General features: G+C 47.9%; 1 protein-coding gene across 1 annotated transcript in view; it reads left to right on the top strand.

The window, feature by feature from the left end:
- The window catches only part of LOC135516522 (sodium/hydrogen exchanger 9B2-like), a 75,829-nt gene extending 54,507 nt beyond the window's left edge, over window positions 1-21,322 (top strand). The window contains exons 7-12 of the mRNA XM_064940869.1: window positions 5,126-5,232; window positions 6,802-6,951; window positions 7,104-7,212; window positions 9,438-9,574; window positions 19,703-19,901; window positions 20,688-21,322. Coding sequence (XP_064796941.1) covers window positions 5,126-5,232; window positions 6,802-6,951; window positions 7,104-7,212; window positions 9,438-9,574; window positions 19,703-19,901; window positions 20,688-20,752 — 767 coding nt within the window. The 3' untranslated portion in view covers window positions 20,753-21,322. The remainder of the gene's footprint in view (window positions 1-5,125; window positions 5,233-6,801; window positions 6,952-7,103; window positions 7,213-9,437; window positions 9,575-19,702; window positions 19,902-20,687) is intronic.
- The last annotated feature ends 245 nt before the right edge of the window (window positions 21,323-21,567 follow it).

Here is a 21,567-nt window from a genome sequence, read left to right as displayed (position 1 = left end):
ACATACTAAAGGCTGTTTACTGTAGACTCTACATGTCTCAACATACTAAGGGCTGTTTCCTGTAGACTCTACATGTCTCAACATACTAAAGGCTGTTTCCTGTAGACTCTACATGTCTCAACATACTAAGGGCTGTTTCCTGTAGACTCTACATGTCTCAACATACTAAGGGCTGTTTCCTGTAGACTCTACATGTCTCAACATACTAAAGGCTGTTTCCTGTAGACTCTACATGTCTCAACATACTAAAGGCTGTTTCCTGTAGACTCTACATGTCTCAACATACTAAGGGCTGTTTCCTGTAGACTCTACATGTCTCAACATACTAAAGGCTGTTTCCTGTAGACTCTACATGTCTCAACATACTAAAGGCTGTTTCCTGTAGACTCTACATGTCTCAACATACTAAGGGCTGTTTCCTGTAGACTCTACATGTCTCAACATACTAAGGGCTGTTTCCTGTAGACTCTACATGTTTCAACATACTAAGGGCTGTTTACTGTAGACTCTACATGTCTCAACATACTAAGGGCTGTTTCCTGTAGACTCTACATGTCTCAACATACTAAGGGCTGTTTCCTGTAGACTCTACATGTCTCAACATGCTAAAGGCTGTTTCCTGTAGACTCTATATGTCTCAACATACTAAAGGCTGTTTCCTGTAGACTCTACATGTCTCAACATACTAAGGGCTGTTTCCTGTAGACTCTACATGTCTCAACATACTAAAGGCTGTTTCCTGTAGACTCTACATGTCTCAACATACTAAAGGCTGTTTCCTGTAGACTCTACATGTCTCAACATACTAAGGGCTGTTTCCTGTAGACTCTACATGTCTCAACATACTAATGGCTGTTTCCTGTAGACTCTACATGTCTCAACATACTAAAGGCTGTTTCCTGTAGACTCTACATGTCTCAACATACTAAAGGCTGTTTCCTGTAGACTCTACATGTCTCAACATACTAAAGGCTGTTTCCTGTAGACTCTACATGTCTCAACATACTAAAGGCTGTTTCCTGTAGACTCTACATGTCTCAACATACTAAAGGGCTGTTTCCTGTAGACTCTACATGTCTCAACATACTAAAGGCTGTTTCCTGTAGACTCTACATGTCTCAACATACTAAAGGCTGTTTCCTGTAGACTCTACATGTCTCAACATACTAAGGGCTGTTTCCTGTAGACTCTACATGTCTCAACATACTAAGGGCTGTTTCCTGTAGACTCTACATGTCTCAACATACTAAGGGCTGTTTCCTGTAGACTCTACATGTCTCAACATACTAAGGGCTGTTTCCTGTAGACTCTACTTGTCTCAACATACTAAGGGCTGTTTCCTGTAGACTCTACATGTCTCAACATACTAAGGGCTGTTTCCTGTAGACTCTACATGTCTCAACATACTAAGGGCTATTTCCTGTAGACTCTACATGTCTCAACATACTAAAGGCTGTTTCCTGTAGACTCTACATGTCTCAACATACTAAGGGCTGTTTCCTGTAGACTCTACATGTCTCAACATACTAAAGGCTGTTTCCTGTAGACTCTACATGTCTCAACACACTAAAGGCTGTTTCCTGTAGACTCTACTTGTCTCAACATACTAAGGGCTGTTTCCTGTAGACTCTACATGTCTCAACATACTAAGGGCTGTTTCCTGTAGACTCTACTTGTCTCAACATACTAAGGGCTGTTTCCTGTAGACTCTACATGTCTCAACATACTAAGGGCTGTTTCCTGTAGACTCTACATGTCTCAACATACTAAGGGCTATTTCCTGTAGACTCTACATGTCTCAACATACTAAAGGCTGTTTCCTGTAGACTCTACATGTCTCAACATACTAAGGGCTGTTTCCTGTAGACTCTACATGTCTCAACATACTAAAGGCTGTTTCCTGTAGACTCTACATGTCTCAACACACTAAAGGCTGTTTCCTGTAGACTCTACATGTCTCAACATACTAAGGGCTGTTTCCTGTAGACTCTACATGTCTCAACATACTAAGGGCTGTTTCCTGTAGACTCTACATGTCTCAACATACTAAGGGCTATTTCCTGTAGACTCTACATGTCTCAACATACTAAAGGCTGTTTCCTGTAGACTCTACATGTCTCAACATACTAAGGGCTGTTTCCTGTAGACTCTACATGTCTCAACATACTAAAGGCTGTTTCCTGTAGACTCTACATGTCTCAACACACTAAAGGCTGTTTCCTGTAGACTCTACTTGTCTCAACATACTAAGGGCTGTTTCCTGTAGACTCTACATGTCTCAACATACTAAGGGCTGTTTCCTGTAGACTCTACTTGTCTCAACATACTAAGGGCTGTTTCCTGTAGACTCTACATGTCTCAACATACTAAGGGCTATTTCCTGTAGACTCTACATGTCTCAACATACTAAAGGCTGTTTCCTGTAGACTCTACATGTCTCAACATACTAAGGGCTGTTTCCTGTAGACTCTACATGTCTCAACATACTAAAGGCTGTTTCCTGTAGACTCTACATGTCTCAACACACTAAAGGCTGTTTCCTGTAGACTCTACATGTCTCAACACACTAAAGGCTGTTTCCTGTAGACTCTACATGTCTCTACATACTAAAGTCTGTTTCCTGTAGACTCGACATGGCTCAATGTGATGAAAGGCGTGCTAGAGGTGGTAGGAGGATCAGCGGCTGGCCTGGTGCTAGGACTCTTCATCTGTTTCCTGTAGACTCTACATGTCTCAACATACTAAAGGCTGTTTCCTGTAGACTCTACATGTCTCAACACACTAAAGGCTGTTTCCTGTAGACTCTACATGTCTCAACACACTGTAGTCTCTACATACTAAAGGCTGTTTCCTGTAGACTCGACATGGCTCAATGTGATGAAAGGCGTGCTAGAGGTGGTAGGAGGATCAGCGGCTGGCCTGGTGCTAGGACTCTTCATCTGTTTCCTGTAGACTCTACATGTCTCTACATACTAAAGTCTGTTTCCTGTAGACTCGACATGGCTCAATGTGATGAAAGGCGTGCTAGAGGTGGTAGGAGGATCAGCGGCTGGCCTGGTGCTAGGACTCTTCATCTGTTTCCTGTAGACTCTACATGTCTCAACACACTGTAGTCTCTACATACTAAAGTCTGTTTCCTGTAGACTCTACATGTCTCAACACACTGTAGTCTCTACATACTAAAGTCTGTTTCCTGTAGACTCGACATGGCTCAATGTGATGAAAGGCGTGCTAGAGGTGGTAGGAGGATCAGCGGCTGGCCTGGTGCTAGGACTCTTCATCTGTTTCCTGTAGACTCTACATGTCTCAACACACTGTAGTCTCTACATACTAAAGTCTGTTTCCTGTAGACTCTACATGTCTCAACACACTGTAGTCTCTACATACTAAAGTCTGTTTCCTGTAGACTCGACATGGCTCAATGTGATGAAAGGCGTGCTAGAGGTGGTAGGAGGATCAGCGGCTGGCCTGGTGCTAGGACGCTTCATCTGTTTCCTGTAGACTCTACATGTCTCAACACACTGTAGTCTCTACATACTAAAGTCTGTTTCCTGTAGACTCTACATGTCTCAACACACTGTAGTCTCTACATACTAAAGTCTGTTTCCTGTAGACTCGACATGGCTCAATGTGATGAAAGGCGTGCTAGAGGTGGTAGGAGGATCAGCGGCTGGCCTGGTGCTAGGACTCTTCATCTGTTTCCTGTAGACTCTACATGTCTCAACACACTGTAGTCTCTACATACTAAAGTCTGTTTCCTGTAGACTCTACATGTCTCAACACACTGTAGTCTCTACATACTAAAGTCTGTTTCCTGTAGACTCGACATGGCTCAATGTGATGAAAGGCGTGCTAGAGGTGGTAGGAGGATCAGCGGCTGGCCTGGTGCTAGGACTCTTCATCTGTTTCCTGTAGACTCTACATGTCTCTACATACTAAAGTCTGTTTCCTGTAGACTCGACATGGCTCAATGTGATGAAAGGCGTGCTAGAGGTGGTAGGAGGATCAGCGGCTGGCCTGGTGCTAGGACTCTTCATCTGTTTCCTGTAGACTCTACATGTCTCAACACACTGTAGTCTCTACATACTAAAGTCTGTTTCCTGTAGACTCTACATGTCTCAACACACTGTAGTCTCTACATACTAAAGTCTGTTTCCTGTAGACTCGACATGGCTCAATGTGATGAAAGGCGTGCTAGAGGTGGTAGGAGGATCAGCGGCTGGCCTGGTGCTAGGACTCTTCATCTGTTTCCTGTAGACTCTACATGTCTCAACACACTGTAGTCTCTACATACTAAAGTCTGTTTCCTGTAGACTCTACATGTCTCAACACACTGTAGTCTCTACATACTAAAGTCTGTTTCCTGTAGACTCGACATGGCTCAATGTGATGAAAGGCGTGCTAGAGGTGGTAGGAGGATCAGCGGCTGGCCTGGTGCTAGGACTCTTCATCTGTTTCCTGTAGACTCTACATGTCTCAACACACTGTAGTCTCTACATACTAAAGTCTGTTTCCTGTAGACTCTACATGTCTCAACACACTGTAGTCTCTACATACTAAAGTCTGTTTCCTGTAGACTCGACATGGCTCAATGTGATGAAAGGCGTGCTAGAGGTGGTAGGAGGATCAGCGGCTGGCCTGGTGCTAGGACTCTTCATCTGTTTCCTGTAGACTCTACATGTCTCTACATACTAAAGTCTGTTTCCTGTAGACTCGACATGGCTCAATGTGATGAAAGGCGTGCTAGAGGTGGTAGGAGGATCAGCGGCTGGCCTGGTGCTAGGACTCTTCATCTGTTTCCTGTAGACTCTACATGTCTCAACACACTGTAGTCTCTACATACTAAAGTCTGTTTCCTGTAGACTCTACATGTCTCAACACACTGTAGTCTCTACATACTAAAGTCTGTTTCCTGTAGACTCGACATGGCTCAATGTGATGAAAGGCGTGCTAGAGGTGGTAGGAGGATCAGCGGCTGGCCTGGTGCTAGGACTCTTCATCTGTTTCCTGTAGACTCTACATGTCTCAACACACTGTAGTCTCTACATACTAAAGTCTGTTTCCTGTAGACTCTACATGTCTCAACACACTGTAGTCTCTACATACTAAAGTCTGTTTCCTGTAGACTCGACATGGCTCAATGTGATGAAAGGCGTGCTAGAGGTGGTAGGAGGATCAGCGGCTGGCCTGGTGCTAGGACTCTTCATCTGTTTCTTCCCCAGTCAGGATCAGGTAAAGGCCCATCTGTCTTCCTTCCCTGTAGTGGCCAGGTCCAAAGTAGTGCACTATATAGGGAATAGGGCCCTGGTCTAAAGTAGTGCACTATATAGGGAATAGGGTTCTATAGGGCTCTGGTCTGAAGTAGTGCACTATATAGGGAATAGGGTTCTATAGGGCTCTGGTCTAAAGTAGTGCACGATATAGGGAATAGGGCCCTGGTCTAAAGTAGTGCACTATATAGGGAATAGGGCCCTGGTCCAAAGTAGTGCACTATATAGGGAATAGGGTTCTATAGGGCTCTGGTCTAAAGTCGTGTACTATATAGGGAATAGGGTTCTATAGGGCTCTGGTCCAAAGTAGTGCACTATATAGGGAATAGGGTTATATAGGGCTCTGGTCTAAAGTCGTGTACTATATAGGGAATAGGGTTCTATAGGGCTCTGGTCCAAAGTAGTGCACTATATAGGGAATAGGGTTCTATAGTGCTCTGGTCTAAAGTAGTGCACTATATAGGGAATAGGATTCTATAGGGCTCTGGTCTAAAGTAGTGCACTATACAGGGAATAGGGTTATATAAGGCTCTGGTCTAAAGTAGTGCACTATATAGGGAATAGGGTTCTATAGTGCTCTGGTCTAAAGTAGTGCACTATATAGGGAATAGGGCTCTATAGGGCTCTGGTCTAAAGTAGTGCACGATATAGGGAATAGGGCTCTATAGGGCTCTGGTCTAAAGTTGTGCACTATACAGGGAATAGGGTTATATAAGGCTCTGGTCTAAAGTAGTGCACACTATATAGGGAATAGGGTTCTATAGGGCTCTGGTCTAAAGTTGTGCACTATACAGGGAATAGGCTTATATAAGGCTCTGGTCTAAAGTAGTGCACTATATAGGGAATAGGGCCCTGGTCTAAAGTAGTGCACTTTATAGGGAATAGGGCCCTGGTCCAAAGTAGTGCACTATATAGGGAATAGGGTTATATAAGGCTCTGGTCTAAAGTAGTGCACTATATAGGGAATAGGGTTCTATAGGTCTCTGGTCTAAAGTAGTGCACTATATAGGGAATAGGGCTCTATAGGGCTCTGGTCTAAAGTAGTGCACGATATAGGGAATAGGGCTCTATAGGGCTCTGGTCTAAAGTTGTGCACTATACAGGGAATAGGGTTATATAAGGCTCTGGTCTAAAGTAGTGCACTATATAGGGAATAGGGTTCTATAGGGCTCTGGTCTAAAGTAGTGCACTATACAGGGAATAGGGTTCTATAGGGCTCTGGTCCAAAGCAGTGCACTATACAGGGAATAGGGTTATATAAGGCTTTGGTCTAAAGTAGTGCCCTATATAGGGAATAGGGTTCTATAGGGCTCTGGTCTAAAGTAGTGCACTATACAGGGAATAGGGTTATATAAGGCTCTGGTCTAAAGTAGTGCATTATACAGGGATTAGGGTTCTGGTCTAAAGTAGTGCAGTTCGTAGGGATTAGGGCTCCATTTGGGATGCAGTCCCCATGGAGTATGTCTGTTTGTGCTTGTTGAAATGTGTCTGCTGGTTTAGTCTCTCTGTCTATCTCTCTCCTTCTCTTTAGGAGGATGTGGTATTGAGGAGAAGTGTCATGTTGCTGGGTCTGTCTGTGTTTGCTGTGTTTGGGAGCCATGTAGCAGGGTTCTCTGGTGCAGGGGGACTCTGTACTCTGGTCATGGCCTTCATAGCTGCGCTGGGCTGGGGGGCAGCGAAGGTTAGTGTGTTTATTAAGTATTTATTTTGTAGTTTGTAATGTAGTTTCAGTAACCTTGCTATGTGCTCTACCCAGGCCCCAGTGGTTGTAGTGTTTACTATGTGTTTATAATGTGTTTATGAAGTGTTATAGCGTGTTTATAACCTTCCCAGGGCCCAGTAGCAGCAGTGGTAGGGAGGTTCTGGGACATCTTCCAGCCGCTGCTGTTTGGACTGGTAGGAGCTCAAATCACAGTATCTACACTGGACCCCAATACAGTGGGTAAATACACACTACTACTATAATACTACTACTACTATCTACATTGGACCCCAATACAGTGGGTAAATACACACTACTACTGCTACTACTACTACTACTGGACCCCAATACAGTGGGTAAATACACACTACTACTATAATACTACTACTACTGCTACTACTACTACTGCTACTACTACTACTACTACTACTACTACTACTACTACTACTGCTACTACTACTACACACTACTACTATAATACTACTACTACTATCTACACTGGACCCCAATACAGTGGGTAAATACACACTACTACTATAACACTACTACTACTACTATCTACACTGGACCCCAATACAGTGGGTAAATACACACTACTACTATAATACTACTACTACTATCTACACTGAACCCCAATACAGTGGGTAAATACACACTACTAACACTACTACTACTGCTACTGGTACTACTACTGCTACTACTACTACTACTACTGCTACTACTACTACACACTACTACTCCTACTACTGCTACTGCTACTACAACTACTGCAACTACTGCTACTGCTGCTACTACTGATACTAATACTACAACTACTACTCCTACTACCGCTACTGCTACTACTACTACTGCAACTACTGCTACTGCTGCTACTACTGATACTAATACTACAACTACTACTCCTACTACTGCTACTACTCCTACTACTACTACTGCTACTACTGATACTAATACTACTACTACTGCTACTGGTACTACTACTACTGCTACTACATCTACTACTACTACTACTACTACTGCAACTACTGCTACTGCTACCACTACTACTACTGCTACTGCTACTGCTACTACTACTAGTGCTACTACTACTGCTACTACTACAACTGCTACTACTACTACTGCTGCTGCTACTACTACTACTACTACTACTAATACTATAACTAAAACTATGTTTCTCCCCTACCCATCTCTCTCGCTCCCCCGTCTCTCTCCTATCCATCTCTCTCTCCCCCGTCTCTCTCCTACCCATCTCTCTCTCCCCCATCTCTCTCCTACCCATCTCTCTCTCTCCCCCGTCTCTCTCCTACCCATCTCTCTCTCCCCCGTCTCTCTCCTTCCCATCTCTCTCTCCCCCGTCTCTCCACCACCCATCTCTCTCTCCCCCGTCTCTCTCCTACCCATCTCTCTCTCCCCCGTCTCTCTCCTATCCATCTCTCTCTCCCCCGTCTCTCCACCACCCATCTCTCTCTCCCCCGTCTCTCTCCTACCCATCTCTCTCTCCCCCGTCTCTCTCCTATCCATCTCTCTCTCCCCCGTCTCTCTCCTATCCATCTCTCTCTCCCCCGTCTCTCTCCTATCCATCTCTCTCTCCCCCGTCTCTCTCCTTCCCATCTCTCTCTCCCCCGTCTCTCTCCACCACCCATCTCTCTCTCCCCCGTCTCTCCACCACCCATCTCTCTCTCCCCCGTCTCTCTCCACCACCCATCTCTCTCTCCCCCGTCTCTCCACCACCCATCTCTCTCCCCCGTCTCTCTCCTACCCATCTCTCTCTCCCCCGTCTCTCTCCTACCCATCTCTCTCTCCCCCGTCTCTCTCCTACCCATCTCTCTCTCCCCCGTCTCTCCACCACCCATCTCTATCTCCCCCGTCTCTCTCCTTCCCATCTCTCTCCCCCGTCTCTCTCCTACCCATCTCTCTCTCCCCCGTCTCTCTCCTACCCATCTCTCTCTCCCCCGTCTCTCTCCTACCCATCTCTCTCTCCCCTGTCTCTCCACCACCCATCTCTCTCTCCCCCGTCTCTCTCCTACCCATCTCTCTCTCCCCCGTCTCTCTCCTACCCATCTCTCTCTCCCCCGTCTCTCTCCTACCCATCTCTCTCTCCCCCGTCTCTCTCCTTCCCATCTCTCTCCACCGTCTCTCTCCTACCCATCTCTCTCTCTCCCCCGTCTCTCTCCTTCCCATCTCTCTCCCCCGTCTCTCTCCTACCCATCTCTCTCTCCCCCGTCTCTCTCCTTCCCATCTCTCTCCCCCGTCTCTCTCCTACCCATCTCTCTCTCCCCCGTCTCTCTCCTATCCATCTCTCTCTCCCCCATCTCTCCACCACCCATCTCTCTCTCCCCCGTCTCTCTCCTACCCATCTCTCTCTCTCCCCCGTCTCTCTCCTTCCCATCTCTCTCCACCGTCTCTCTCCTACCCATCTCTCTCTCTCCCCTGTCTCTCCCCTACACATCTCTCTCTGTGTCTAGGTCTGGGCATGGCATGTCTCGGGACAGGTCTGGTTATCAGGGTTCTCTTCACGTTTCTCATGGTGTTCTTTGGTGGATTCAACACAAAGGAAAAGCTGTTTATCTCTGTGGCTTGGCTTCCTAAGGCCACAGTACAGGTCAGTTTATAGAACTACAAGAAATTAGAACGACAGTACTAGTCTGTTAGAACTACAGGTCTATAAGAGCTACAGCTTTATTAGAACTACATGTGAATTATAACTACAGGTCTATTAGAACTACAGGTCTCTTAGAACTACAGGTGAATTAGAACTACAGGTGAATTAGAACTACAGGTGAATTAGAACTACAGGTCTATTAGAACTACAGGTGAATTAGAACTACAGGTGAATTAGAACTACAGGTGAATTAGAACTACAGGTCTATTAGAACTACAGGTGAATTAGAACTACAAGTGAATTAGAACTACAGGTCTATTAGAACTACAGGTGAATTAGAACTACAGGTGAATTAGAACAACAGGTGAATTAGAACAACAGGTGAATTAGAACCACAGGTCTATTAGATTTACAGGTCTATTAGAACTACAGGTGAATTAGAACTACAGGTGAATTAGAACTACAGGTGAATTAGAACTACAGGTGAATTAGAACAACAGGTGAATTAGAACAACAGGTGAATTAGAACCACAGGTCTATTAGATTTACAGGTCTATTAGAACTACAGGTGAATTAGAACTACAGGTTAATTAGAACTACAGGTCTATTAGAACTACAGGTGAATTAGAACTACAGGTCTCTTAGAACTACAGGTGAATTACAACTACAGGTTAATTAGAACTACAGGTCTATTAGAACTACAGGTCTATTAGAACTACAGGTTAATTAGAACTACAGGTCTATTAGAACTACAGGTCTATTAGAACTACAGGTGAATTAGAACAACAGGTGAATTAGAACAACAGGTGAATTAGAACCACAGGTCTATTAGATTTACAGGTCTATTAGAACAACAGGTGAATTAGAACAACAGGTGAATTAGAACCACAGGTCTATTAGATTTACAGGTCTATTAGAACAACAGGTGAATTAGAACTACAGGTTAATTAGAACTACAGGTTAATTAGAACTACAGGTTAATTAGAACTACAGGTCTATTAGAACTACAGGTCTATTAGAACTACAGGTGAATTAGAACTACAGGTGAATTAGAACTACAGAACAGGAAAAGATAAGCTGTTTATATATGTTGCTCTGCTCTGAAGGCCACCATAAAGGCAACAAAATAGATGTTTTTTTTCAATGCCGACATGCCATATTATTTTGCCAAACTTGCTGCACCATCTGTCCACTTGAGGGCCACAACAGGCCACATCCCTGTACACCATCTGTCCACTAGAGGGCCACAACAGCCACATCCCTGTACACCATCTGTCCACTAGAGGGCCACAACAGGCCACATCCCTGTACACCATCTGCCCACTAGAGGGCCACAACAGGCCACATCCCTGAACACCATCTGTCCACTAGAGGGCCACAACTGCCACATCCCTGTACACCATCTGCCCACGGGAGGGCCACAACAGCCACATCCCTGTACACCATCTGTCCACTAGAGGGCCACAACAGGCCACATCCCTGTACACCATCTGCCCACTAGAGGGCCACAACAGGCCACATCCCTGTACACCATCTGTCCACTAGAGGGCCACAACAGCCACATCCCTGTACACCATCTGTCCACTAGAGGGCCACAACAGGCCACATCCCTGTACACCATCTGCCCACGGGAGGGCCACAACAGCCACATCCCTGTACACCATCTGTCCACTAGAGGGCCACAACAGGCCACATCCCTGTACACCATCTGCCCACTAGAGGGCCACAACAGGCCACATCCCTGTACACCATCTGTCCACTAGAGGGCCACAACAGGCCACATCCGTGAACACCATCTGCCCACTAGAGGGCCACAACAGGCCACATCCCTGAACACCATCTGCCCACTAGAGGGCCACAACAGGCCACATCCCTGAACACCATCTGCCCACTAGAGGGCCACAACAGGCCACATCCCTGAACACCATCTGCCCACTAGAGGGCCACAACAGGCCACCTCCCTGAACACCATCTGCCCACTAGAGGGCCACAACAGGCCACATCCCTGAACACCATCTGCCCACTAGAGGGCCACAACTGACACATCCCTGAACACCATCTGCCCACTTGAGGGCCACAACAGGCCACATCCCTGTACACCATCTGTCCACTAGAGGGCCACAACAGGCCACATCCCTGTACACCATCTGCCCACTAGAGGGCCACAACAGGCCACATCCCTGAACACCATCTGTCCACTAGAGGGCCACAACTGCCACATCCCTGAACACCATCTGCCCACTAGAGGGCCACAACAGGCTACATCCCTGTACACCATCTGTCCACTAGAGGGCCACAACAGGCCACATCCCTGAACACCATCTGTCCACTAGAGGGCCACAACAGCCACATCCCTGTACACCATCTGCCCACTAGAGGGCCACAACAGGCCACATCCCTGAACACCATCTGCCCACTAGAGGGCCACAACAGGCCACATCCCTGTACACCATCTGTCCACTAGAGGGCCACAACAGGCCACATCCCTGTACAGTCATAAGATACCTCTGAACAGTTCGTTAAATAGTTAACCAAATATCGGTTAACCAATATCGGTCAGTCCTAGTTATCTATACATCTCATTCTAAAGTTATGGGCGTTAATATGGCGATCCCCCCCCCCCCTTGCTGTTTTAACAGAGTCCACCCTTCTACAAAGGCTTTCCATTAGATGTTGGAAGGAGCATTAGTGAGGTCAGGGCATTGATGTTGTGCTATTAGGCCCGCAGTTGGAGTTTCAATTCATCCCAAAGCTGTTCGATGGGGTTGAGGTCAGTGCTCTGTGCAGGCCAGTCAAGTTCTTTCACACCGATCTCGACAAACCATTTCTGTATGGACCTCTCTTTGTGCATAGTGGCATTGTCATGCTGAAACAGGAAAGGGCCTTCTCCAAACTGTAGCATCATGGTTGCGGTTGAGCCATTAGACGTTTCCACTTCACAATAACAGACCTTACGGTTGACCTTGGGCAGCTCTAGCAGGGCAGAAACTGACTTGTTGGAAAGATGGCAGCTTGTCAACTTGTCACATTGAAAGTCACTGAGACTCTTCAGTAAGGGTCATTCTACTGACAAATGTTTGTCTATGGAGATTGCATGGCTGTGTGCTCGACTTTATACCCCTGACAGCAACGGGTGTGGCTGAAATAGCAGAATCCACTCATTTGAAGGGCTGTCCACATACTTTTGTATACAGTGCAGTCAGAAAGTATTCAGACCCCTTGACTTTTTCCACATTTTGTTACGTCACAGACTTATTCTGAAATGGATTCAAAGGTTTTTTCCCTCATCAATCTACACACAAAGCCCCATAATTTGATAATACATTTTCAATAAAAATAAAATGTTATAGGTTGGATGGGGAACGTCGCTGCACATGTAATGTACTTGAGTGAAGACCCAAAAGCGGTTTTAACAGAAAACAGAGTTCTTTAATGAAAATACAGGAATGGCATAAATCCTCTTCCAACGTTGTCAGCGGAACAAAAAGAACGTTAGTATAGTGCAGGATGCTCCTGCCAGGCAGACTCCGACAGGACAGGACAAGGTGGAAGCAAACGAGACGACAGCTTGCTTCTGGCATCAAAAAACACAAACAAGAATCAGACACTGAAAGTAGCAGGAACAGAGAAAGAAATAGAGACCTAATCAGAGGGGGAAGAGAGAACAGGTGGGGAAGAGTGAAAGAGCTAGTTAGGGCAGATGTAGAACAGCTGAGGAATGAGAGACAGAGAAGGTAACCTAAAAAGACCAGCAGAGAGAGAGAGTGAAGAGAAAGGACAGGAACAGACATAACAAGACATGACAGTACCCCCCCACTCACCGAGCGCCTCCTGGCGCACTCGAGGAGGAAACCTGGCGGCAACGGAGGAAATCATCGATCAGCGAACGGTCCAGCACGTCCCGAGAGGGAACCCAACTCCTCTCCTCAGGACCGTACCCCTCCCAATCCACTAGGTACTGATGACCACGGCCCCGAGGGCGCATGTCCAAAATCTTACGAACCCTGTAGATGGGTGCGCCCTCGACAAGGATGGGGGGAGGGACGAGCGGGGCGCGAAGAACGGGCTTAACACAGGAGACATGGAAGACCGGGTGAACGCGACGAAGATAGCGCGGGAGAAGAAGTCGCACTGCGACAGGATTAATGACCTGGGAAATACGGAACGGACCAATGAACCGCGGGGCCAACTTGCGAGAAGCTGTCCTAAGGGGAAGGTTCTGAGTGGAGAGCCATACTCTCTGACCGCAACAATATCTAGGACTCTTGGTCCTACGCTATTAGCGGCCCTCACAGTCTGCGCCCTATTACGGCAAAGTGCCGACCTGACCCCCTTCCAGGTGCGCTCGCAACGCTGGACAAAAGCCTGAGCGGAGGGGACGCAGGACTCGGCGAGCTGAGATGAGAACAGCGGAGGCTGGTACCCGAGGCTACACTGAAAAGGGGATAGACCGGTAGCAGACGAGGGAAGCGAGTTGTGGGCGTACTCTGCCCAGGGGAGCTGTTCTGACCAAGACGCAGGGTTACGAAAAGAAAGACTGCGTAAAATGCGACCAACAGTCTGATTGGCCCGTTCGGCTTGACCGTTAGACTGGGGATGAAAGCCGGACGAGAGACTGACGGAAGCCCCAATCAAACGGCAAAACTCCCTCCAAAATTGAGACGTGAACTGCGGGCCTCTGTCGGAAACGACGTCAGACGGAAGGCCATGAATTCGGAAAACATTCTCGATAATGATCTGAGCCGTCTCCTTAGCAGAAGGGAGCTTATCGAGAGGAATGAAATGAGCCGCCTTAGAGAATCTATCGACAACCGTAAGAATAACTGTCTTCCCCGCTGATGAAGGCAGTCCGGTGATAAAATCTAAAGCGATGTGAGACCACGGTCGAGAGGGAATGGGAAGCGGTCTGAGACGGCCGGCAGGAGGAGAGTTCCCAGATTTAGTCTGCGCGCAGACCGAACAAGCGGCGACAAATCGACGCGCGTCACGTTCCCGAGTGGGCCACCAGAAACGCTGGCGAATGGAAGCGAGCGTACCCCGAACGCCGGGGTGGCCGGCTAACTTGGCAGAGTGGGCCCACTGAAGAACGGCCGGACGAGAAGGAACGGGAACGAACAGAAGGTTCCTAGGACAAGCTCGCGGCGACGGAGTGTGAGCGAGTGCTTGCTTTACCTGCCTCTCAATTCCCCAGACAGTCAACCCGACAACACGCCCCTCAGGGAGAATCCCATCGGGGTCGGTGGAGACCTCAGAAGAACTGAAGAGACGAGATAAAGCATCAGGTTTGGTGTTTTTTGAGCCCGGACGATAAGAAATAACAAACTCGAAACGAGCGAAAAACAGAGCCCAACGAGCCTGACGCGCATTAAGTCGTTTGGCTGAACGGATGTACTCAAGGTTCCTATGGTCAGTCCAAACGACAAAAGGAACGGTCGCCCCCTCCAACCACTGTCGCCATTCGCCTAGGGCTAAGCGGATGGCGAGCAGTTCGCGATTACCAACATCATAGTTACGTTCTGACGGCGATAAGCGATGAGAGAAAAACGCGCAAGGATGGACCTTGCCGTCAGAGAGAGAGCGCTGAGAAAGAATGGCTCCCACGCCCACCTCTGACGCGTCAACCTCAACAACAAACTGTCTAGAGATGTCAGGTGTAACAAGAATAGGTGCGGATGTAAAACGATTCTTAAGAAGATCAAAAGCTCCCTGGGCGGAAACGGACCACTTAAAGCACGTCTTAACAGAAGTAAGGGCTGTGAGAGGAGCTGCCACCTGACCGAAATTACGGATGAAACGACGGTAGAAATTAGCGAAGCCCAGAAAGCGCTGCAGCTCAACGCGTGACTTAGGAACGGGCCAATCAATGACAGCCTGGACCTTAGCGGGATCCATCTTAATGCCCTCAGCGGAAATAACGGAACCGAGAAAAGGGACAGAGGCGGCATGAAAAGTGCACTTCTCAGCCTTCACATAAAGACAGTTCTCCAAAAGGCGCTGGAGGACGCGTCGCACGTGCTGAACATGAATCGAGAGAGACGGTGAAAAAATCAGGATATCGTCCATGTAAACGAAAACAAAAATGTTCAGCATGTCTCTCAGGACGTCGTTAACTAGTGCCTGAAAGACAGCTGGAGCGTTAACGAGGCCGAAAGGAAGAACCCGGTATTCAAAGTGCCCTAACGGAGTGTTAAACGCCGTCTTCCACTCGTCCCCCTCCCTGATGCGCACGAGATGGTAGGCGTTACGAAGGTCCAATTTGGTGAAAAACCTGGCTCCCTGCAGGATCTCGAAGGCTGAAGACATAAGAGGAAGCGGATAACGATTCTTAACTGTTATGTCATTCAGCCCTCGATAATCCACGCATGGGCGCAGGGACCCGTCCTTCTTCTGAACAAAAAAAAACCCCGCTCCGGCGGGGGGAGGAGGAGGAGACTATGGTACCGGCGTCGAGCGAAACCGACAAATAATCCTCGAGAGCCTTACGTTCGGGAGCCGACAGAGAGTATAATCTACCCCGGGGGGGAGTAGTTCCCGGAAGGAGATCAATACTACAGTCATACGACCGGTGTGGAGGGAGAGAAGTGGCCTTGGAACGACTGAACACCGTGCGCAGATCGTGATACTCCTCCGGCACCCCTGTCAAATCGCCAGGCTCCTCCTGTGAAGAAGAGACAGAGGAAACAGGAGGGATAGCAGACATTAAACAGGTTACATGACAAGAAACATTCCAGGATAGGATAGTATTACTAGACCAATTAATAGAAGGGTTATGGCGCACTAGCCAGGGATGACCCAAAACAACAGGTGTAAAAGGTGAACGAAAAATTAAAAAAGAAATGGTTTCGCTATGATTACCAGAGACAGTGAGGGTTAAAGGCAGCGTCTCACGCTGAATCTTGGGGAGAGAACTACCATCTAAAGCGAACAAGGCCCTGGGCTCCCCTAACTGTCTGAGAGGAATGTCATGTTCCCGAGCCCAGGTCTCGTCCATAAAACAGCCCTCCGCCCCAGAGTCTATCAAGGCACTGCAGGAAGCAGATGAACCGGGCCAGCGGAGATGGACCGGAAAGGTAGTGCGTGATCCAGAAGGAGAGGCCTGAGTAGTTGCGCTCACCAGTAGCCCTCCTCTTACTGATGAGCTCTGGCTTTTACTGGACATGAGGTGACAAAATGACCAGCGGAGCCGCAGTAGAGACAGAGGCGATTGGTGATTCTCCGTTCCCTCTCCTTGGCCGAGATGCGAATACCCCCCAGCTGCATAGGCTCAGCATCCGAGCCGGCGGAGGAGGGTGGCAGTGATGCGGCAGGTGGCAGTGATGTGGAGAGGGGAGCAACGGAGAACGTGAGCTCCTTTCCACGAGCTCGGCGACGAAGATCAAACCGTCGCTCTATGCGAATAGCGAGAGCTATTAAGGAGTCCAGACTGGAAGGAACCTCCCGGGAGAGGATCTCATCCTTAACCTCGACGTGGAGACCCTCCAGAAAACGAGCGAGCAAAGCCGGCTCGTTCCAGTCACTAGAGGCAGCGAGAGTGCGAAACTCAATAGAATAATCCGTTATGGATCTATTCCCCTGACATAGGGAAGACAGGGCCCTGGAAGCCTCCTCGCCAAAAACAGAACGGTCAAAAACCCGTATCATCTCCTCCTTAAAGTCCTGATACTGGTTAATACACTCAGCCCTCGCCTCCCAGACTGCCGTGCCCCACTCACGCGCCCGTCCGGTAAGGAGAGAAATGACGTAGGCGATGCGGGCTGCGCTCCTGGAGTAAGTGTTGGGCTGGAGAGAGAACACCACATCACACTGAGTGAGGAATGAGCGGCACTCAGTGGGCTCCCCAGAGTAACACGGCGGGTTGTTGATCCTGGGCTCCGGAGACTCGGAAACCCTGGAAGTGGGCGGTGGATCGAGGTGGAGTTGGTGAACCTGTCTTGTGAGGTCGGAGACTTGGACGGCCAGGGTCTCAACGGCATGTTGAGCAGCAGACAATTCCTCCTCGTGTCTGCCTAGCATCGCTCCCTGGATCTCGACGGCGGAGTGAAAAGGGTCCGGAGCCGCTGGGTCCATTCGGGGTCTGATTCTTCTGTAATGTACTTGAGTGAAGACCCAAAAGCGGTTTTAACAGAAAACAGAGTTCTTTAATGAAAATACAGGAATGGCATAAATCCTCTTCCAACGTTGTCAGCGGAACAAAAAGAACGTTAGTATAGTGCAGGATGCTCCTGCCAGGCAGACTCCGACAGGACAGGACAAGGTGGAAGCAAACGAGACGACAGCTTGCTTCTGGCATCAAAAAACACAAACAAGAATCAGACACTGAAAGTAGCAGGAACAGAGAAAGAAATAGAGACCTAATCAGAGGGGGAAGAGAGAACAGGTGGGGAAGAGTGAAAGAGCTAGTTAGGGCAGATGTAGAACAGCTGAGGAATGAGAGACAGAGAAGGTAACCTAAAAAGACCAGCAGAGAGAGAGAGTGAAGAGAAAGGACAGGAACAGACATAACAAGACATGACAGCACAGCTATTTTCAGGTCTCTCCAGAGATGTTCGATCGGGTTCAAGTCCGGCCTCTGGCTGGGCCACTCAAGGACATTCAGAGACTTGTCCCAAAGCCACTCCTGTGTTATCTTGGCTGTGTGTTTAGGGTCATTGTCCTGTTGGAAGGTGAACCTTCACCCCAGTTTGAGGTCCTGAGCGCTCTGGAGAAGGTTTTCATCAAGGATCTCTCTGTACTTTGCTCTGTTCAACTATCCCTTGATCCTGACTAGTCTCCCAGTCCCTGTCTCTGAAAAACGTCCCCACGGCATGATGCTGCCACCACCACGCTTCACCGTAGGGATGATGCCATGTTTCCTCCTGACGTGACACTTGGCATACATGCCAAAGAGTTCAATCTTGATTTCATCAGAGCAGAGAATCTTGTTTCTCCTGGTCTGAGAGTCTTTGGGTGTCTTTTGGCAAACTCCAAGCGGCTGTCATGTGCCTTTTACTGAGGAGTGGCTTCCGTCTGGCCACTCTACCATAAAGGTGGATTGGTGGAGTGCTGCAGAGATGGTTGTCCTTCTGGAAGGTTCTCCCATCTCCACAGAGTAACTTTGGAGCTCTGTCAGAGTGACCATCGGGTTCTTGGTCAACTCTGTGACCAAAGCCCTTCTCCCCCGATTGCTCAGTTTTGCCGGGCGGCCAGCTCTAGGAAGAGTTTTGGTGGTTCCAATAGTCTTCCATTTAACAATGATGCCACAGTGTTCTTGGGGACCTTCAATGTTGCAGAAATGTTTTGGTACCCTTCCCCAGATCTGTGCCTCGACACAATCCTGTCTCGGAGCTCTATGGACAATTCCTTCGACCTCATGGCTTGGTTTTTGCTCTGACATACACTGTCAACTGTGGGACCTTATATAGACAGGTACCTTATATAGACAGGTGTGTGCCTTTCTAAATCATGTCCAATCAATTGAATTCAATTTACCACAGGTGGACTCCAATCAAGTTGTAGAAACATCTCAAGGATGATCAATGGAAACATGATGCACCTGAGCTCAATTTAGAGTCTCATATCAAAGAGACTGAAAACTTACAGTACATAAATAAAGTATTTCCGTTTTCGCTGTTTTTGCTTGGTCAGTATGGTGATTAGATTGATGAAGGGGAAAAAATAATTGAATCAATTTTAGAACAAGGCTGTAACCTAACGTATTGTGGAAAAAGTCAAGGGGTCTGAATACTTTCCGCAGGCACTGAATATTGCATCTTCTCCAATGACTTCGAACCTCTGGACTCGATATCCAGTTTTTACAACCAGGTTATTTAATATTTTATCCTCATGTTCTTATTTATCAATTTGTAAAAATCTGCTATTTATCTTTTTTCTCTCTCTGTGTTGTTGGGAAGGGCCTATCAGTAAGCATTTACCTGTCGTTCTACTCCTGTTGTCTCTCTCTGTGTTGTTCTTACTATCACTGTATTTTTCTATGGCTGATAACATTTTTAAACTAAAATAAATAAAAGTAAACTAAACATTAAGACTGAGCTATCCAAGGTTCTGATTATCTGGTTTGGCCCGTGTAGGGGGGTATGTGGTTCTAGATCTGGGTATCTAAATCATTCTGTTGGTTCTGTTGGGTTCTAGGCAGCGATAGGTTCTAAAGCCTTGGACATGGCCCGTGTGTCGGGGGATGAGGTTCTGGTGAAGTACGGTCTGGATGTTCTGACTGTGGCTGTTCTGGCCATCCTCACTACAGCACCTATAGGAGCCCTGGGGATCGGCCTGGCAGGGCCCAGACTGCTGACCAGACACTCGGAGGACACACACGCAGACAGGAAAGAGGGTGAGGGTACGCACACACGAGTGTAGAGAGCGAAACACACACTTAAGCAACCAGGCAAGTAGGTATGAACTCAGAAACACACCCTAAAACATAAGTGTGTTTTACAACAGGGAAACACCCTGAAGCTATGACCTGTCCATTCCAGAACCAGTGTCTTCAGCACACTGCAATTGAGTCCCAAGTGCCCCCCCCCTCAACAGCCCCCACCCCTCCCATCCCTCTTCAACCACCCCCCCATCAACCCCCACCCCTCATCAACTCCCACCCTTCATCAACCCCCACCCCTCATCAACTCCCACCCTTCATCAACCCCCACCCCTCATCAACCCCCACCCCCTCATCAACCCCCACCCTCATCAACTCCCACCCCTCATCAACTCCCACCCCTCATCAACCCCCACCCCTCGTCAACCCCCACCCCTCGTCAACCCCCACCCCTCGTCAACTCCCACCCTTCATCAACCCCCACCCCTCGTCAACCCCCACCCTTCGTCAACCCCCACCCCTCGTCAACCCCCACCCTTCATCAACCCCCACCCTTCGTCAACCCCCACCCCTCGTCAACCCCCACCCCTCGTCAACCCCCACCCCTCGTCAACCCCCACCCCTCGTCAACCCCCACCCCTCGTCAACCCCCACCCCTCATCAACCCCCACCCTCATCAACCCCCACCCCTCATCAACTCCCACGCCTCATCACCCCCCTCTCAACAGCCCCCACCCCTCCCACCCCTAGCTGTGAGTTGTTGTCAGTTTGAATGACATGTCTGTTAATCTCTCTGGTCAGGTGACTTGGAGGCGGACACGGAGACGCCACAGAAAGACATGGTGACCTTCGAGAGCAAATTATAACGAGAGGAGAGGAGAGGGCAAGGAGGAGAGGAGAGGGCAAGGAGGAGAGGAGAGGAGAGGGTAACGAGGATAGGAGAGGAGAGGGTAAGGAGGATAGGAGAGGAGAGGAGAGGAGAGGAGAGGGCAAGGAGGAGAGGAGAGGAGAGGGTAAGGAGGATAGGAGAGGAGAGGGTAAGGAGGAGAGGAGAGGAGAGGAGAGGAGAGGAGAGGAGAGGAGAGGAGAGGAGAGGAGAGGAGAGGAGAGGAGAGGAGAGGAGAGGAGAGGGGAGGAGAAGGAGGAGAGGAGAGGTTAGAGGAAAGGGACAGGACTTGGGGAGGGGAGAGGAGGAGATGGAAAGGGAAGTTAGGGAAGGGACGATAAGGAGAGGAGGCTTTAGATAATTGAAATTCACCAGAAAACACTCTTTACAGACAATAATGACAGTTTTGCTGATCCATTACAAATGGCTGTATTTCCTGTCTTTACATTAATGGTTTTAAAACAATGTTTTGTTTTATTTTTGTTTCACAGATGTATTCATCTTGTATGAAATGTAGAATAAAAAAACACAATGGTGATTTGTAAAGTTGTTTATATTGTATTATTATTGTGTTAATTAAGCAGAATGCTACCTTCATTATCAAATGGGAAACTGGGGAACTACTACTGTACTTGTACACGTGTTCATTCATGTGCTCTGAAGTCGTTCATAACACTAATTGGCTAAAACAAGCTGCGTCAACCATAAACAAAACAGATCATGCTCATAAACAAATTACAGCCTTAAAAATAATTTATGAATAGAATGATGTCATCAGACCCAGATGCAGACCGT

This window comes from Oncorhynchus masou, chromosome 27, assembly GCF_036934945.1.
Source record: "Oncorhynchus masou masou isolate Uvic2021 chromosome 27, UVic_Omas_1.1, whole genome shotgun sequence".
Lineage (NCBI taxonomy): Eukaryota > Metazoa > Chordata > Actinopteri > Salmoniformes > Salmonidae > Oncorhynchus > Oncorhynchus masou.
This window is presented reverse-complemented; position numbering and strand designations above follow the sequence as displayed.